The following is a 19548-nucleotide window of genomic DNA, read 5'->3' as shown; positions in this document are numbered from 1 at the left end:
CCGAGTCAGGCTCCCCCATGACAGTGTGGAGCCTGCTTGGGGTTCTCTGTCTCTCTCTCTCTCTCTCTCCATCTCTGCCCCTCCCCGACTCGAGCTGTCTGTCTGTGCCTCTCTCTCTGTCTCTGTCTCAAAATAAATAAACTTAAAAAAAAAATAACTGAATGAAAACTGAGGGTTTTTTTTAAATAATAAAAGATTTCTCTTAATGCAGAAGTCTGATATTGGCCTGAAATTCCACCAACTTGGGATGCCTTGAGTAGATTTATCTTTCTTTCTTTTTTTTTTTTTTTAAGTTTTATTTATTTAAGTAATCTCTATACCCAATATGGTACTCCAATTCACAACCCTGAGATCAAGAATCACATGCTTCTCCTACTAAGCCAACCAGGCTCCCCTAGGTTAGTCTTTTTTTTTTTTTTTTTTTTTTTTTTTTAACGTTTATTTATTTTTGAGACAGAGAGAGACAGAGCATGAACGGGGGAGGGTCAGAGAGAGAGGGAGACACAGAATCTGAAACAGGCTCCAGGCTCTGAGCAGTCAGCACAGAGCCTGACGCGGGGCTTGAACTCACGGACCACGAGATCATGACCTGAGCCGAAGTCGGATGCTTAACTGAATCAGCCACCCAGGCGCCCCTAGGTTAGTCTTTTTAAAATGCAAATGCCGGGGCAGCTAGGTGACTCAATAGGTTAGGTGTCTGACTCTTGATTTCTTCGGCTCAGGTCATGATCTCACAGTTTAGTGAGTTCGAGCACCACATCAGGCTCTGTGCTGATGGTGCAGAGCCTGCTTGGGACTCTCTCTCTCTACCCCTCCCCTGCTCACCCTGTCTCTGTCTCTCTCAAAATAAATAAACATAAAAAAATTTTTTTTGATTCAAATGCCAATTAAATCCAATTGCTTTATTCATAATTCTTAAATGAGACTGATGTACTGAAGGACCGAACAGATGTTTTTGGATTTGGAATTCCTCAAGAAGTAAGAGAAGCTGCTCTTTCTCCCAAGCCCCTTGTATCCTCTCCCTGTTTTCATATTGCCATTTGCAGCCAGTCTTAGCAGCTGCTCTCTGCTGTGGATTCATAAACGATGAGACTCATGCCACCTAGGAGTGCCACAGGCCACCCCACTTGATACTCTTGTCCCAGTCCCTTTTCCTCTGTTAGAGAAGACTGAGCCATGCCTCCCGCCTCAGGGCCTGACAGTATGCGGGGGATATCAGGGTTCCCCTCCTTTTAGTAGCCACCCCTGTTGTGGCTATGTCCTGGATCTTGTCATAGGGAGACAGTGGCTTAGCGGTTAGGAGTACAGCTTTTGGAGTGGAACATATCTGGCATCAGATCTCTGCTGCACCTCTTATCTCCTGCATGGCATTGGAACAGGTTTCTTTCTCGAAGCCTCAGTGTTCTCATCTGGGAAATGGATACATTTCTCTTACCCATAGAGTTGCTTCACTGCAAGTAAAGTGCTTGGTATGGGTTAAGCGCTCAATAAAGGTGGCTGTTGGTACCGCTGCAACTGTATAGCTGCATTGACATTTTAAACTGCAGTGTCTCTGACCACTCCACTCATCCGTTCCCCGGGTTGCCACGTCTGTTCTTCAGCCTCACTGAATCCTGCAGTCCAAGCAGCATTCTCCGTGTGAGGGAGAAAATAGCTGCCCATGGCCCTGAGGTCACCTGCTTTTGAATTCACAACTTTAGAGTCTGTATTTCTTTCCTCGTTTCTCAGGAAGACCCCCAAGGACTGGCCCAAGTCTGGGTCAAGGTGGGTGGGGTGTGTTCCTGGAGGGGAGCTGGGCTGAGACAGGAGATGCCCAGAGGCAGGCGCTCTCTCTCAAGGTAGTGTTTATGCATCTGTTACTTGAAACTTTTAGAGCAGATATTCTGTGAAATAGCTTTTCCAAATCCAGGGTGTCCATTGCTTTGACCGGCTCTTAACGAAACGTTTACAGCACAGATATTTTGTTACAGGTGTAATTTGGACTGCTGCTCCCTGCATCACGGGTGGGAGCAGGGAGATGCCGAGTTCTTGTTCTCATCATTCCTTATTTACAGGGAAGAAATTTAGATTAAATGACTCATCCAAGGTCAAACATGTAAGAATGGTGGAGACAACATACCAAAAGTCTGCCTTTAAACTGTCCGGCATCTTTTCCCCCACTTATTCCTGCAGCAGCATCGCCCTCCTTCCACCATCCTGCCCTCAACAGGGGCACCCTCCCCAGCCCCGTCCTCCCATCAACCGGCGCTGTCCTATTCTGGACCCTGGGACCCTGCATCAGGCCTTTCCCAGCATTTTCCCTTTTTAGAAGGGGGCAGGGTAGTTAACTCTTCCTTTAGTCCTTCCCTCAGAGAGCCTTTTCCTTCCCACCCCCCCTTGTGTTCCTTCTCCGGTGGCCCCTGACTTTGCATCTCCACTTAGCAGTTTGTTCTCCACCATCAGGAAGTAACCCTCCTGAGGACCAGGACTTGCTCATTGTCTTTCTTGCAGCACCCTCTAGCCTATTGTGCTTTGTACGTATCGGGTATTCACATGTTACATGTTTGCTGAAGGAACGAATGAGTCCCTTGAATCATCCGCAGCTGTAAGACCGTGACCCCGGCGCACATGGTACCTGGCACGTACATCTTTGCCGTAGCCGGCAAGAGGCTGAGGAAGGAGGCAGAGAAAGAGTGTGTGCCAGAGGAGCTAGCTCCACTCCTCCTCCTGTGTGTGCCTTGTATGGGGCTTCAGGGTACCCTCGTTGTGGCCTAAACCAGTTAAGATGGAGTTTATTAGGTGCCTGGTCTCAGTGCTGCCAGCCGACAGCTGTATCCAGCTGCTTAGAGCCGACTGAAGGCAGTGGGGCATACTGGCTAAGGGCACAGACATTTGAGTCAAGTGCCCACTCTGTCGCCTCCAGTTTGTGTCCCCATGACAAAGTTCGTAACCTTTCTGTGCCTCACTCTTACTGCCTGTAAAATGGGAATGACCTCGTACGGTTGTTCCTAGCATTAAATGAGATAATCCATGTGAGATCTTTAGCATAGGTGAAGTACAGGCTGAGTGCTCGATTGAGGCTGGCTGCTATTGTGTACTAAATATTATGTACAGTGGCACTAAATACATGCTGTTTATTCTATTCCTGTCACATCACTCTAGCTTGCTAGGTCTGCTTCATCTGTGTCCCTCACCCTGCCCCATCTGGCACCGATCATTGATGGGGAGGAGCTTTGAGGCAGGTATGAGTGCAAACCCAGGGTGGGGATCCAGCCTATAATTCTAATTGTTCTCTGTAGGAGGAGGATGCTTTGGTGTGAGATTTGTGTGAGTTTGTTTTAGTTTGGCCCTGGTGACTTCACAGGGGAAAATCGGAGTGAGTAAGTGTTACCACTGAGACTTGCCTGACTCTTTCTCTAGGAAGCAGAGCTCTGACCAGTGGAGATGGAAAAGGACAGCATCGGAAATGTATGTTGGGAGGTGGGGCCAGACTTGAATCTTGTTTTTGGCTGCCTTAAGGGACAGGGCTGGAGTAGAGGGTAGACACTGGGGTTAGGTGTTGGTTCCTTGTACAGGCAATGGAAACAGTTACCCAGCCTTCAGCACCTCCCCAAGGCAGTGCACTGATCACCGACAGCCAGTGAGCCCTCCCCGCTGCGCTCCTACCCGTTGAATAAATTGCAAGCTCAATAAATAAAGTAATTTGTAAGTAAGTAATCCACCGTGTAAACCAGTGGAACATGACATACCCTCCATGGGAAAAACGTGAATGTCAAATTTGGTATGGACCAAACAACTGTAAAAGCTTAGGGGAAGATGTCAGTAATGGGGAAGTTCTCTGCTCAAGTTACTTTGTAAGTGACAAGTTCTTGCTCTCCTTTAAAGAAAAAGAAATAGGAAATCTTAGAGAACACCTTGTAGCTAGGGTTGCCTCAAGAAAGCAAACGGAACAACAGTGTCAATAAACAGCTTTGGCCTTGGCAGATAAATGCACATTTGTGTCTTAAAATATTTATGGTCTATGGTATTTTTTGACATGTAAATTATTATAGTTACATATTAATAGTATATATTAACATATGTCTATAATATTTTTTAAATGAATTCCCTACTTTAATGGATGTTCCATCAACCAACCAACTACTGATAATGTCTCGGGTGAGTGAGTTTCTACTGTTCTGACAGAGTTGTCCAGTATGTTTTGTTGACTCCTAGAAGACTGGTCTATCAGCTTTGTTTCCTAAGACTGGAATTAATGACACACAGCTATGTTAATAAAACTATGTTAATAACATTGTTACCAAAATAACCTGTATCTTTGGATTCCATTTCTTTTTTTTTTTTTCTTTTCTTTTTTTTTTTTTTTTTTTTTCAACGTTTATTTATTTTTGGGACAGAGAGAGACAGAGCATGAACGGGGGAGGGGCAGAGAGAGAGGGAGACACAGAATCGGAAACAGGCTCCAGGCTCTGAGCCATCAGCCCAGAGCCTGACGCGGGGCTCGAACTCACGGACCACGAGATCGTGACCTGGCTGAAGTCGGACGCTTAACCGACTGCGCCACCCAGGCGCCCCTGGATTCCATTTCTAATAAATAGTGTTGTCTTATAGTCAAACCGACCTTTCAGATTTTCAGTCACACGGCTTTCACTCTGCCTTCTGAATGCCGTGTGGACATAATTGGAACTGGGGGTCCTCTGGTTCAGTAGGAGCTCAAAGACAACCAAGGGTTGGTGTGAGCCCGAGTCCACATGAGAGGAGTGGAGAAGAGGAGTGGGGGGCTAGCTGGGAACTGGGAAGGCCCATTTGAACCATGGGGTTTACGATTTGGTGGAAATATCTTGACTTCTAGACATCAGGCACCCAGGTGCGAACATGAGAACAAGGATCCTCCTAAAGGCTGGTGACTTTCTAACTTCTGTGATTTCAGATTTCCAAGTGTTGTTACCTTCTGCTCACACTGATGGTTGAGAATTTATTGCACTAATGCAGTAGCAGCCCGCAACCTAAAAATCCCCTGGCTTTCTTGTTTTCACAGGTGTTGGGGCGATGTTTCCTGACAGTGGTACAGGTCCATTTCCAGTTTTTGACCCAGGCATTACAGAAGGTCCAGCCAGTGGCTCACTCGTGCTTTGCCGAGGTCGTCGTGCCAGAAAAGAAGAATGGCAGCGGCGGCTTATCTGGCATGAGCCACACACCTGAACTGGAGGAAGCCGTGAGATCCTGGCGGGGGGCTGCTGAGGTAACCCTCCCTGGGGGAGATTGGTGCCCTATGTTCAACTAGGAGAGGCTCCAGAGGACCTTTGCCTGTTGGTTCCTGAAAGAGGCATTTTATTTAGAACTGTTAGTTTTAAACCGTTATCATTAGCTTGTTCATTCATTTCACAGTGAATGCTTTTGTGAACGCTCACTTTGTGCCAGGCGTGCGCCAGGCACTGGGGTGACAGCCTCTGCTCACAGCCTCCTAAGAGGGAGGGCCTACAAAAATAGGGTTAAAGGGCTGTGATGGAGGTGTGCAGGAGCCCAGAGAAAGGGTCCTGCCTCCAACTAGGAGCAGTGCAGCAAACCTTCAAGGAAGAGAGACCAGGGAGAAGAGGTTGGAGCCGAAGTCTGGAAAGACAGGCCAGAGCTGGCTGCGGAGGGTAAAGCGGCCAGCCAGGCAGCCAGGTGGGGATGTGGTCAGTGACAGCATGTTTCTTGTAGGTATTTTGTTTTGTTTTGTTTTGTTGTTCATTTATTTAAGTAATCTCTACACCCGACATGGGGCTCAAACGACCCCAAGATAAAGAGCCACATGCTCTTCCGACTGAGGCGCCCCACATATTCTTCTTTTTATTATTATTTTTTAAATTATATTATTTTTAAATTTTTATTTAAATCAAAGCTAGTTAACATATAGTGTAGTATTGGTTTCAGGAGTAGAATTTAGTGATTCATCACTTATAGGTAACACCCAGTGCTCATCCCAACAAGTGTCCTCCTTAATGCCTGTCACTTAGCCCATCCCCCCACCCAGTACCCCTCCATTAACCCTCAATTTGTTCTCAGTATTTAAGAGTCTCTTTAAAAAAAAATTTTTTTTAGGGGCACCTGGGTGGCTCAGTCGGTTGAGCGTCCGTCCGACTTTGGCTCAGGTCGTGATCTCACAGTTTGTGGGTTCGAGCCCCACATCAGGCTCTGTGCTGACAGCTCAGAGCTGGCAGCCTGCTTCAGATTCTGTGTCTCCTTCTCTCTCTGCCCCTCCCCCTCGCTGACGCTTTGTCTCACTGTTTCTCAAAAATAAATAAATGTAAAAAAAAGTTAAAAAAAAAAATTTTTTTTGAGACAGAGACAGAGACAGAGAGACAGAGTGTGAGTGTGGGAGGGGCAGAGAGAGAGGGAGACACAGAATCTGAAGCAGGCTCCAGGCTCCAAGCTGTTAGCACAGAGCCCGACATGGGGCTCAAACCCACGATCTGAGAGATCGTGACCTGAGCCATAGTCGGACGCTTTAACCGACAGAGCCACCCAGGTGCCCCCAGTATTTAAGAGTCTCTTATGGTTTGCCTCCCTCTCTGTCTTTATCTTATTTTTCCTTCCCTTCCCCTATGTTCATTTGTTTCTTAAGTGAGTGAAATCATATGTGTGTGTATATATACATATATATATATATATATATATATATATATATATATATATCTTTCTCTCACTGATTTATTTCGCTTAGCATAATACATTCTAATTCCATCCGCATTGTTGCAAGTGGCAAGATTTCATTCTTTTTGATTGTCAAATAATATTCCATTGTGTATATGTGTGTGTGTGTGTGTGTATATACACACACACCACATCTTTATTCATTCATCAGTCAGTGGCTATTTGGGCTCTTTCCATACTTTGGCTATTATTGATAGTGCTGCTATAAACATCGGGGTGCACGTGCCCCTTTGAATTGGCATTTTTGTATCCTTTGGATAAATACCTTGTAGTGCAATTGCTGGGTTGTAGGATAGTTCTTTTTTTAACTTTTGGAGGAAGCTCCATACTGTTTTCAGAGTGGCTGCACCAGCTTTCATTCCCACCAACAGTGCAAAAGTGTTCCCCTTTCTCTGCATCCTCGCCAACATCTGTTGTTGCCTGTGTTGTTAATTTTAACCATTCTGACAGGTGTGAGGTGGTAACTCATTGTAGTTTTAATTTATATTTCCCTGATGATGTGTGATGTTGAGCATCTTTTCATGTGTCTATGAGCCATCTGGATGACTTCTTTGGAAAGATGTCTGTCCATGTCTTTTGCCCATTTCTTCACTGGATTATTTGTTTTTAGGTGTTTCCAGGGGGGGTGGGAGTGAAAAGCCTTCCAAGTCAAGACTTTAACTAGGACTTACTAGGACTTTTTGATCCATTTTACGTAGTGAAAGAGATAATTTACAGTTAAGGAGTATAATATTGATTTTTTTATATAATGTTTAGTTTTAATCCTTCCATAATCAGTTGGCAGAGTATTTCATGTTTTAGAAATCTCCTTTAATCAAAATTTTAAATATTATTTACTAGTCTCACATTGTACATTCTCTAATTTTATTATTATTTCAGTTTTATGCTGTTCTCTGTTATTCTTTTGAATTTCTTTTCAGTTTCTTTTTCTTGTTTGTTTTGGTCTCTCTTTCCTGTTAAGGGCTTTCCTCTGCCTCTCGGTGTTTGTCAGAGCAGCCCTGAAATGCTAATTGAGGTCCAGTGTGGAAGTGGGACCTGCTGACCTTATTGCAGGTGGCCATTTGTCACCTCGCAGACCTCTGTGTCCTCTTGGTTGCTGGGCTCCAGCCTCCTGATCATGCAGCTTCATACCCTTAATACTGGGCTCACAGTCATCTCCTGTTGACATCATCATGCTGAGAACCCAGTGCTCGTGAGGACCCCAGCAGTCCCTTGATCTCCTCACCTTAACCTTATTCTTCACCCTCTGCAGTTTGCACAGGCCCTTGTGCTTTCTCACTCACTTAGCCACCAGCCGGTGACCCTGCCCTACACTGTACCGAGGAAATAGAATCCACCTGGCAGCGGTCCCTTTTCTTCACCCCAAAACCACACTGCTTCCCCCATTCAGACCCTCATCTCTTCCTTCCCTTCATTACAGGACCCCTCCTGTCCGGGGTCCGCCCTGTCCCCACCTTCCCCCACCCTCAAGGCCTCTGTGGTGGGGCCCTGTGTTTTCTCTCCCTCCTCTTCAGCATGCCCTCCCACCCACTACGTAAACCCGCATACACAGAAATCCTCGCTGTTCTGCCCTGTTTCTCTGCCCTTCTCACAGCCAACTTCTTGGAAGAATTGTCTACCGTACCTTTGAGTCATTCTAAAAAAGATTATTATGAAAGATTTCAAGCATATAGGAAATGTCGCACATACCCTGTCTGCCTTTTAGCTTTGTCGAGTGAATCTTAACTTCTTGTCAGTTGCTTCATACCATTTGTTTATTTATTTATATGCTCACTTATTTATTTTTAAGTAGGCTTCATGCCCAGCGTACGGCTTGAACTCACAACTCCAAGATCAAGAGTCATATGCTGTACAGACTGAGTCAGCCAGGCGCCCCTTTCATGCTTTTTATTTTTAACAGAAAAAATATTATTTACAAATGCAGCTGATTTCCTTGGTACCTTTTTACTGCCTTACTCACATCTCTTCCTTTGTAGAGATAACCTCTTTTGAATTTGGAGTTTGTGAGTCCTGCATATATTTTTATATTTTTACTTTGTATACATGTATCCATAAGTAGTATAAGGTGTATCTTGCACAATATGAAACTTTATATAAATAGCATCACTCAGCTCGCTGAAATCTGGCTTCCCCTCCTACACAAGAACAAGCATTCTCAGGGGCACCTGGGTGGCTCAGTTGGTTGAGCATCCAACTCTTGATTTCAGCTCAGGTCGTGATCTCACAGTTCATGGGGTTGAGCCCTGCATCAGGCTCTGTGCTGAGAGTGCAGAGCCTGCTTGAGATTCTCTCTTTCTCTCTGCTCACATTCAAGCTCTCGCTCTCTCTCAATATAAATAAATAAACATTAAAAAAAAAAAAAAAAAGAACAGGCATTCTCTCGTCAAGGTCACTGGTGCCTTCTGTGTGGCCAAATCCAGGGAACCGTTTGACTCCATTCAGCAGCTCACAGCAATACGGGCCCTTAGAGACCCTCTCTTCCTGTGGCGTCCCTGAAGCAGGCATTAATCTCTTGGGCCATCCTCTCCATCTACTTTGCTAGCTTTTTCTCTTCAACACAACTTATACACACAACTTATGTCCGTTTCTCAGTGCTCATTTCTGAGTGCCCTCCCTGTAGGGTCTCCATATAGCCTTGGGACATTAAGAACTGCCTGTGTGCTGGGGGCCCTCACATATGTGCGACCAGTCCAATTCTGTGGGCTTCAGGCCCCTGTATTCAGCTGCTGCTTACCTCAGGTATCTAGGTGGCTCAGGCTTAGCTTTTCCCCACACCCCTGGTCTTGCCCAAATCTTCCCCATACTAGCAAGTGCTGCCATCCCACACTGGGTCATTCATGCATGAAACTGAAGATTTATCCTCCTGTCTTTCCATCACATCTACATCCAGTTCCATAAGCTCTGCAGGTTCCACCCCAAAGCATTACCCCACATGTGTCCCTTTCACTGCCCTAGTTCAGGATGTCCCTACTCTCCCCAGACACCTGCAGTGGCTAGATTCCCTTCTCCCCTCCCTGTCTTGCCACCCTTCATCTCCCTCCATTTAAAGTTGGATGATGTTGCTACTTCCTTAGGGTAAAGTACCGACTCTTCACCATGACCTGCCTAGTCCCACACAGTCTGGTTCCTGCCTTGCTCACCAACCTCATCTGCGGTCACTGTCTCCCTTGCTTACTGGGTTCTAGTTTCTTTGCTGACATGTCTGCTCACCCATCCCACACTTCTGCTGACTTCCTCCTCCACCTCAAACTCATAACCTAAATGCTGATTTCTGAGTGTTTAGGGTGCTCCTCCCTATTATAGTTCTCCCTGTTTTCCTTGGTGTGTTTTTCTCCATTTTAAATGGTTTAAATGTTTTGTTTGGCCCATGAGGCTGTCAGCCCTAAGATGGTAGGCACCAGGCTTTGTGCTCCATTGCCTAGCCATAGATATGCAACACAAGACCTTCTGGGCCAAATATTTCAGTGAAAGAATCTTAGAGAGTCAAATAGTTTTAAACGGTAAGACTAGTTAGGGTTCAGGGACTGGGTGGAATGTAGTTATACATGTGTAATTTGTGAAGCTTTGGAACTTTATAGCATTGTTTCTGCTAATTACCTTTCTGCAGTTTTGGTAAACATTGTAACTCCTACAGCAGAAGAACAAAAATTAGCTGTTAAAAAATGTTATTTGTTGCACAAATGTGACTGCAACAGAAATAGACATTGAAAAATTGAAAGGCAGTTCATCCTGAATTCCTTCTCCCATTTAAGAAATTAAATACATTTTTTCTGTATTCTCCAGTCCTGACCCATATGTATAAGTAACTTACATTTCATCACAATAAGACATTGATTAGTTTTTTTTTCTTGTTTCTCTGTCTTGTTCATGAACATATTTAATGACCAAACAATAAGTATTTAAATTTTTTTGTGCAGATTTCAGAAGTCTTATTTTTCCTTTAACACTCCAGGGTACGTTTTTTCCCTGTCCTATGTTGGTGTGGCCTTTTACTTTGGTGTACAGGAACACCTAACCTTATATGTTCAATATGATGATTCTGGAAACTCCAAGTGCCAATATTTTAGTTTGGCTGTCTTTAAAAGAGAAATTAAAAATGTAAAGGTCTTACAGGGGTGCCTGTGTGGCTCAGTCGGTTAAGTATCCAAATATTGATTTCAGTTCAGGTCACGATCTCACGGTTCATGAGCCCTGCACTGACAGCACGGAGCGTGCTTGGGATTCTCTCTCTCTCTTCTCTCTCTGCCCCCTCCCCCACCTGTGTGCATACTCTTTCTCTCTCTCAAAAAAATACATTTTTAAAATGTGAAAGTTTTACATATAGGAAAAATTAATAACAGGTAGGTAAGTCTTTTTTCCAGGGTTTCTTTTTTTTATTTTCCTAAGTAGCTTCACATGCAGCATGGAGCCCAACGTGGGGCTTCAACTCATGACGCTGAGATCAAGACCTGAGCCGAGAGCCAAGATCAAGAGTCAGACACTTAACCAACTGAGCCACCTAGGCGCACCCCACCCTCCCCAGGGTTTCTTAAATAAAGTAGTTCTGTGTCAGGTTTGCTTTCTCTTCAAGATGCTTGGTTTAATCTTCCCAGATTTCTGTTGCTCACTTGGTAATACAGACAATCCAGAATGTCCGGTATATATCTAATGCTCAGATAGCATCTGGGTTTAACTCCGTTGTTTTTTTTCCTTCGTTTCTTATTTTTTAAACATAGCTAAGTCTGTTACATTCTCTTGTGCCTTCCCGTCGCTGTTACTGTTGCAGGCGACATCCAGACTGAGGGAAAGAGGCTGTGACAGCCGCCTGGCGGGCATTGAGGTGCAGCAACTCTTCTGTTCTCAGAGTGCAGCCATTCCCGAGCACCAGCTCAAGGAACTGAACTTGAAAATCGACAGCGCTTTGCAAGTAAGTGTTGTTATCTGAGGACAGATAGAAACAAGGGAGGGCATTCAAGTTGTGAGGTTGAACCAGTTGGAAGGAATAGTAGGGTGGTAGTTGGCCTGAAGTCATTCAGTCACTATAGAAATTTTAAATTCCTGTTGTCCCTAGACTTTGTCATTCTGCAATCTGCCATGTAATCTTGATTCTTACAATTTTTTTGCAGGCATATAAAATAGCTCTGGAAAGCTTAGGCCACTGTGAATATGCAATGAAAGCTGGTTTCCACCTGAATCCAAAGGCAATTGAAGCCAGTTTACAGGTATGCTTCTCTTTCTGGAAGCTCTTGGGAGCTGTGGTATGGCAGTGTCGCCATACCAAGTGAACCGGCTGTCTTGGCAGAATTGCCGTGGGTCACCTCCCCTCTCCTCTCCAAACCTTTTGCAGGGCTGCTGTAGTGAGGCCGAGGCGCAGCAGACAGGGCGGAGGCAGACCCCCCCGCAGCCCATGCAGTGTGAGCTTCCCACCGTCCCTGTGCAGATAGGATCACACTTCCTGAAGGGCGTCTCCTTCAACGAATCTGCCGCCGACAACCTGAAACTTAAGACGGTAGCTTTCCATGGGGTTCCAATACCGGGTGTGAACTTGGAGACCGTTCTTAAGGGAAACCTAAGGACTTGTATAGATTAAAAAACAAAACTGAAGTCAAGGCAGGAGGTATTAGTAAACTGGTGTCTAAAAGCAGACTGTGATGACTTATTTTAACTGACATTTGCCAGGTTTTATTCCTAACTTTGTTCAAATGTTTAACATAAAGTGTTTTGAAAGTACGCTATAAAATACTATCTATGATTAATGTTTTAGGGGACTTTTGTGAATTAGATAGGAAATTTTATCATGATACCACAGTAATTATGACCAGTTTGGGAGCGTCATGTGAGCCAGGCATCATGCCCAGGGCTCCACATGCATCGTCTCGTTTAATGCTCACCCAGGAGACGGACACTGCTCTTTTCTCCATTTGACAGAGGAACTGAGGCCCAAGGTCACACAGCTACGAAGTAGTAGACTGGAATTTGAGGCTATGTAGTCTGTTTCCAGAGTCTGCATACCTGACCACTTGGTCATCCAAAATAAAGTTGAGGTTTTCATTGGTATTTATTTTTGCCAGATGATTTTGTCTCCTTATTTAGAGGAATTCAGAATTTCAAAATTCCTCAGCCAATTTGTGTCAGCAAATGCAATGCTATATTTTTTGCTAGTATAGAAATCGTGTGTGTATTAATGTCTGCGTATCCGTATTCTCTGAGGGTATCTGATGACAGTTACCTAAGAAATGAAAATGACATGATTTGGGTGGGGGGACTGAAACAGTGATCTTTTCTTGAGGACTATTGTGTACTTGTAAATTCATTTCAGCACATTGTAGAATCTTGTACAGCTTTATCTTGAGGGGTGAACTCTCATCTTCTCGACCCGTAGCATACGATGTTGCAGCTCATCAAGGAGGCGGGCTGCTACAATGGAATTACACCCAGGGATGACCTTCCTGTGACCGAAGTACTGAACCAGGTGTGCCCATCCACGTGGCGGGGCGCCTGCAAGACTGCTGTGCAGCTGCTGTTCGGCCAGGCTGGTCTGGTGAGTGAGCGTGTGGGACGCCCCGGAGAGAGAGCAGAGAGCAGAGAGTGTTTCCCGCACGGGAGGATGCGGTGTGGGCACAAGTGTGGAAATACTGAATAATTTTAAAAGTTCTTCAGTACTGCAGCATTTACAGCAAGTGGAGAAGGTAGAGGAACAGCAGCATTAAAAAGCCTTTTTTGTTTTCTCGTATAGACTGATAATACATATTTGCAGGGAACCTAGTTGCAAAGTGATGTTGCGGGTTTCCTGTGCAGAAACCTTCCGTGAGTGCTGGTTGATGGGGAGGGCCTCTCTGCACAGCTCGCCCACTCTGGAACGACAGTGGTATCTTTCTGATGCTCGAACATGCCAAGCTTCTTCCTGTCTCGGGCCTTTGCCATTGATGCTCTTCTTACTTGAGAAGACTCCCCTCTGAATCTGCATGTGTGACATCTTTTCGTCTTCCAGATGTCAGCTCGAACACCGCCTCCTCCAAGAAACCTCAGTGGTATAAGCAGTGCCCCCCCCCATCCAGTCACTTTGTATCCCAGCTCTCTGTTTATCTCCTTCTTAACAATGAAATAACAACATCAATTCAGAAATAAGTTTAGTCTTTTCACCTTGGGAGAGAAGAGTGACTTTTGTCAAAGGTGGGATCCAGAGATCAATCTCTGAAGTCACCACTTAGCTTTTTGTTTGGCACCTGGGACTCATGTAACCTTACAACCTTGATCCCACTTTCGAGAATTAAATGACTACTTTTGGAAAAGATAACAGCATTTCAGTCAGAGGTTAACAGAAGCTAATTAGAGATTAAGAAAATTTAAAAAAACTGTTTCTTTAATTCCTACTTTATTCATAAATGGAGCTGTTGGGAGGATGCTGTTCTTTCGTTTCATGTGGGTGAGGCCTCAGGTGGCCCAGCTCAGGGTGGTGCTGCCTTGTGTAGGGCCAGGTGAGGGCCCGTCCACAGCGGGTAGTTAGGCTTCCTTTAGGATCCGGCCCTTAATATGGGAAGAGGAGTAAGCTGGAGACCCCCTGCTGAAGTATGTGGGAGCCCACTGGCTTGAGGAAATTGATCCATATTCCGAAAGATCATGTTAGCTGTAACTAGAAAAGCCATGGGGATAAGTTCTCTAGAAAGGAGTGGGTAAAATAAGGCAGACAGACATACAGTCTGTTTTGGGAAAACGTATTTTTTAAAAAAATTAAAAGCCCCAGGTTATTGAGAGAGCAGAAACTTCTTCCAGTTCCTTACTCCTTGCTCCCAGGGCACCTTTGTGTGTGACAGACAAAGAAACTTTAGGTTGTGGTTCTGGAGATGGGAGGAGAGAGGAAACACCTGCCTGGTCCAACAATGGCTATTACTTGGACAGGAAGTCTTTTCCAAAGGACATTGCAGACCAGCTGTGGGAAATCTGTTTACAGCAGTGGAAATCAGCTCCATTACAGGCTGAGTTCGGAATCATAATAAGCAACTCTGCATGGCTTTGAAATATAACAGATATATATAGAGATGTAGATTTTTGTTTTTTTTTTTTTAAGTAATCTCTACACTCCGCATGGGGCACGCACACACAACCCTGAGATCAAGAGTCAGATTACTGAACAAGCCAGCCGGGTGCCCTGTAACAGATTATTTTTGAAGTGCTTTATGATTTTTTCTTAAATTCTTTTAGTTATTTGAAAATATAGTTGTCATTTTGTCAAACTGTCGAACTTACCTAGCTACTATATCACCTATGTAATATTGAAGACTCTCCTCCAAATAAGAAGAAATCATTGAGAGAAGAATCATCTTAACATTTCTGAACTACTTCTGTTTTTATTGATGGTTGAGGATAAAATGATCTTGTAAAAAAAAGAGCTTCATCCACTTCTAGCTTGTATTCATTCATTACAAATGGGCTTTTGTGAAGCTGTGGTTCAATTTTTAATGACGGTCTTATTTCTTTCAAGTGCATAAAGTAAAAAAAAAAAAATACTAAGTGGAAACAAAATAATTCCTAATTAACATATTTATAGTTTGGCAAAAAGTACTAAAAGTGCTTGGAAAGTTCAGTACATCTTGCACTCAGAATTTGGTTTCTGTTTATTGAAGTATTACTGTCTTCAGTCATCTTTATTACTTGCATTTGTCTTCATGGGGCTCTTGACTGGCCTCTGCATAACTGCCTTGCCATGGGGGATAGTTCTTGCCAGAGTCACTCAGCTTTAGTAAGCTCATGTATTGGATTTATTTGCGATCCATTTTCCTCTCTGAAAGCTGATTGTTGTTTTTCTCACTCTCTCTTAGGTGGTAGTTGACACAGCACAGATTGAAAATAAAGAAGCCTATGCCCCCCAAATCAGTTTAGAGGGCTCCAGAATTGTGGTTCAAGTCCCATCCACATGGTAACGTGACTCTTATATTAACACAAGCCTAATGATTGAAGTTTTCACGTCTTTGAAAACATTGCTTTGCTTTGGACAAACCCCGTGTTAGGTGACGCGTCAGGTCTTGCTACTTGCACAGGTACACGGGCGATGGTGGTGTGTTGACATCATGTGTCATGGTTATCAGTCCATGATAAGGAAGCCAAAGTGTCTGAAAAATAGTCTGACAAGTAGTATAACTAAAATGTTATATACTCCTGGATCGTAATGAGCAATATTATCTTCTCTTTGTTACTGAGTCCATAGCTTTTGAACAGAGTACATCATTTTCCCTAAGTCACCAGTGTTTCTCTAAAACTAAGTACAGAACATAAAATTCCTTGTCCTCCTTTGTCTGTTCCAGTAACAACCCTGACGATCTTGAGCTCATGCCATTCCCAATCTGGGGGTGGACTGAGCCATTTTTGTTTCTAATTATTTAATTACATTTATGAACTGATGATAAAGTATTCTCCTTAGTTTATTAAAACTCCTACAAATCGATAAGACAATGGACAGGTGCATGAATAGGTAATCAACAATAGATGAAGAAAATGTGTAACCTCACCTAATAGAGGCAGAGTAAAGAAACAGTATGATGTCATTTTGCCCACTGGTGTTGAAAAATTGTTTTAGAGTAATAAATACATTTTTAAAATAAAAAAATAAAAGTTTGAGCCAGACCATACAAAAACAGGCACAGAAAGTGAATAAATCACACAGCCTTTCTGGAGGGCGGCTCAGTGTGTCAGAAGCCTTGAAAGAAGCGATCTGACGCCAGCAGCTCCACAGTCTGGCGGCTCATCCCGATGATGTGCAGAGAAATTCAGCTAAAGGATCAGCATCATAACTTTATTAACGGCAAAAATGAGCGTGTGTTGGCCGACTTTTGTTATTAAGATTATGATATAAATGAGTAACCATACAGAAAATTTGAGACATTTAGGTAGGAAGAGATGGCCATGGTCAGGCGTGATGGCACTCTTGGTGCCCAGGGGGACTAAAATGGGAGCCGGGTAATGCATTCGAGTTGTATTTAAACCATTGCTCCCAGACATGCGAGGGCCCAATGGTAGACTCTTCCCAGAGTTTTAGAACTTGCTGATAAATCAAGTCACAGTTGGCCGTTCACTTCATGTCCCAAAACCTCCCCCTTCCAATTTTTTATCTGATTATTGAGATGGCATACTGTTAACTTACATACACATCTTCATTCCTATCAAACAATAAACTGAAAGCTCACTTGTCTATAAGATTTTCGTGTTCCTGAATTTGTTTTCCAATTAACATCCTTCCCCACCCCAAGGTGTACAACTAGTACTAAAATGGCTAATTGCAGTTCACTGGTTCCAGAACTCTCCGTGTATGATTGATTTCCTTTGTAATTCATTGCACCTCCAGTAAAGGCCTTACAGATTGTAATTTCTTGGAGAGGCTCCCTCTGCTGGTTGCTTTTGGTAAAAATACAAAGTCTTTTTTTTTTTTTTTTTTTTTTTTTTTTTTTTTTTTTTTAACGTTTATTTATTTTTGAGACAGAGAGAGACAGAGCATGAACAGGGGAGGGTCACAGAGAGAGGGAGACACAGAATCTGAAACAGGCTCCAGGCTCTGAGCTGTCAGCACAGAGCCCGACGCGGGGCTCGAACCCACGGACCGTGAGATCATGACCTGAGCTGAAGTCGGACGCTTAACCGACCGAGCCACCCAGGCGCCCCTACAAAGTCTTTTTAAATGCACGTTTTTGTTTCTTTCAAAGTATAAAGTATGTGCTTGTTGAAAAGAATGCAAGCAGAAGTGATTGCTTTACTCCACCTTCAGAAAAATGAAATCATTAGCAAAGCCAGTCAAGAATTTATTATATGCTTTGCTTTTAATAAAATGGAGTGTCCCACTGCCAGATAGGGTTTCTTTCATAATACCTTTTTTAGATGTATTAATCGTCCTATTTAAGGTGTCCATCCATTCTTTCTTTCAACAAGTACTTACTGAATACCTACTATGTGTCAGAGATACTGTCTGGCTCTCGGAATTTAAGTATGAGCAACACAGACAGGGACCCTGCCCCTGATAGTGTTGACCTGTTAATGAGAGGGAGTGTGAGGGGCAGCTAACAAGCCTACGAGTTCAGTTCAAGCCGCGGCATGTGTATGAGGGAAATTAGAGTAGAATGATGTCGTATGATGAAGAATAACTGGAATAGCTGGGAGAAGGGAGGCTCTTTTGGATGAGGTCACTTGTGAGTGGTCCTTCTTTGAAGATGCGATATTTGAGAGGAACCAGCCGTGCACAGAGCAGATGGGAGAGCGTTTCTTCCAGGTAGAAGGAACAGCAAATGCAAAAGCCTGGGGGGGGGGGGGGGTGACCTGGCCTGGCTGGAGATGTGCGAGGTGGTGTTGAAGAGGCACAGGGTCCCTGAGGGACCTGGATTTTTATCCAGAGTAGAATGGCTTTGAGCAAGTCTGTGTGATTTACCAAAAGAATGGCTTTCATCTCTTAAAGAGATATTAGTGATCGACTCTTGAGACTGATGGATACGATAAAAGTGCCAATTTGCTGATTTTCAGAAAGAGAAATTATTCTCGCCAGCAAGTGTGGTACTTCTTTCTGCATGACCAGCAGCAGATGCTCTCCTAGTGGGCAAACATATGTGACCAGCCAAATCACAGCCAGGAGTGGCTTGGGAGCACAGAGCGAGTAGGTCCTAATAATCAGCAGTTCCAGGCTGAGAGAGTCAGGTACATGAACCCTGGCCAGGTCCACTGGCCAACATTCTCTCCCCAGAGCCAGGGTCTGGTTGGCACTGGCAGAGCTTGCCTTTTGCAGTATTTCTGAAGCTGGCCGGCTCGTAGCCTCACAGACGTATTTCTTCTCAAGCCCTAAGTCATGCTGGAGAGTGCCGCTGCCTCCTTAGGATGGCTTCGCAAGGGTTGATTTCACCATTTAACTCCCAGAGTGCTTAGGAGAAGACAGACCACATCTTCCCGGTTCTGCCTCTCAGAAGAGGCCTCTTTTGAGGAGGTACCCTGAATGGGAAGTGAGGGCCTGAATGGTGGGAAGCAGCTCTCAGGGGAGAGCAGTCTGGGCAGAGGCAGCAAAAGCAAAGGTTCTGAGACGTGGGCAAATCCAACATATGCAGGGAGCGAGCAAAGGCCTGTTGCTGGGACAAGGTGAGCGGAGGTGACAGTGAAGAGAGATGTGGCCAGAGAGGCGGGAGAGGCCAGGTCACAAAAACCCCTGAGGTGCCATTTAGATTTGATGTCAATCACGATGGAATGCCACCGGAGGGTTTTAAATAGGGAAGTCATGTGTTCTGATTTGTGCTATAGGAGGCTCACTCTGGCTACGTGGGAGAGTGGGCCTGGGAGGGACAGGAGTAGATAGAGGAAAGGAGGCCGGCTGGGTGGTTGGTCCTGAGACACAGCTGCTGGAGGTTTCTTGGAGTAGAGCGGTAATAAGAGGGGTGGTGAGAAGGGCTTGAATTCAGAATGTGTCTTGGAAGAAGAGCTGTCGGGAATTGCTGGTGGGTTGGCATGGGCTGTGAGGGAGCCAGAGATGATGTGTAGGTTTGGGGTCGGTCCCTGTGTTGTTTACTTATGGAGGAAGTCTGTAGGAATCAGAGTGGTTTCTGGTGGAGAGGAGAGGAATCCGTTGTGCTGGCCAGACTGCCTGTTAGATGTACCTGAGAGATGTCAAGGGTGCAGTTAGATACTGGAGAGTGGGGTTTGGGAGAAGGAGGTCGGCTGATGAAGGAGATTTGAGTCCTCAGTGTAGGGTGGTCTGTACAGCCACAGGACCGGATGCAGCAGTCTAGGGAGAAAGGACAAAACTTGGGGCTCGCCACCATGCGGAGGTGGGGGAAGCGGAGCAGGAAGAGTTGGCAGAGGAGACCAGGAGGGAGCTGCCAGCCAGGTAAGAAGAAAGTTGAGCAAGTTTGGGGGTCATCGGGCTACAGAAGA

General features: G+C 44.7%; 1 protein-coding gene and 1 long non-coding RNA gene across 4 annotated transcripts in view; one reads left to right on the top strand and one right to left on the bottom strand.

Moving 5' to 3' along the window:
• Positions 1–19548, top strand: part of GARRE1 (granule associated Rac and RHOG effector 1) — an 83985-nt gene that overhangs the window by 51844 nt on the left and 12593 nt on the right. For all 3 annotated transcript variants that reach the window (XM_045442510.1, XM_045442509.1, XM_045442511.1), the window contains 6 exons: positions 5018–5221; positions 11441–11581; positions 11781–11876; positions 12002–12163; positions 13037–13195; positions 15474–15571. In XM_045442510.1, the coding sequence (XP_045298466.1) occupies positions 5018–5221; positions 11441–11581; positions 11781–11876; positions 12002–12163; positions 13037–13195; positions 15474–15571 (860 nt within the window). The remainder of the gene's footprint in view (positions 1–5017; positions 5222–11440; positions 11582–11780; positions 11877–12001; positions 12164–13036; positions 13196–15473; positions 15572–19548) is intronic.
• Positions 5775–17941, bottom strand: LOC123579034. Its single transcript, XR_006702600.1, has 3 exons — positions 17785–17941; positions 14936–14939; positions 5775–5785 (listed from the first exon to the last, which is right to left on the bottom strand). It is a non-coding gene; the product is annotated as an uncharacterized LOC123579034 (long non-coding RNA).

Source organism: Leopardus geoffroyi, chromosome E2 (genome assembly GCF_018350155.1).
Source record: "Leopardus geoffroyi isolate Oge1 chromosome E2, O.geoffroyi_Oge1_pat1.0, whole genome shotgun sequence".
Classification (NCBI taxonomy): Eukaryota; Metazoa; Chordata; class Mammalia; order Carnivora; family Felidae; genus Leopardus; species Leopardus geoffroyi.
Note: the sequence above shows the minus strand (reverse complement) of the source record. Positions and strands in the feature narration are given on the sequence as shown.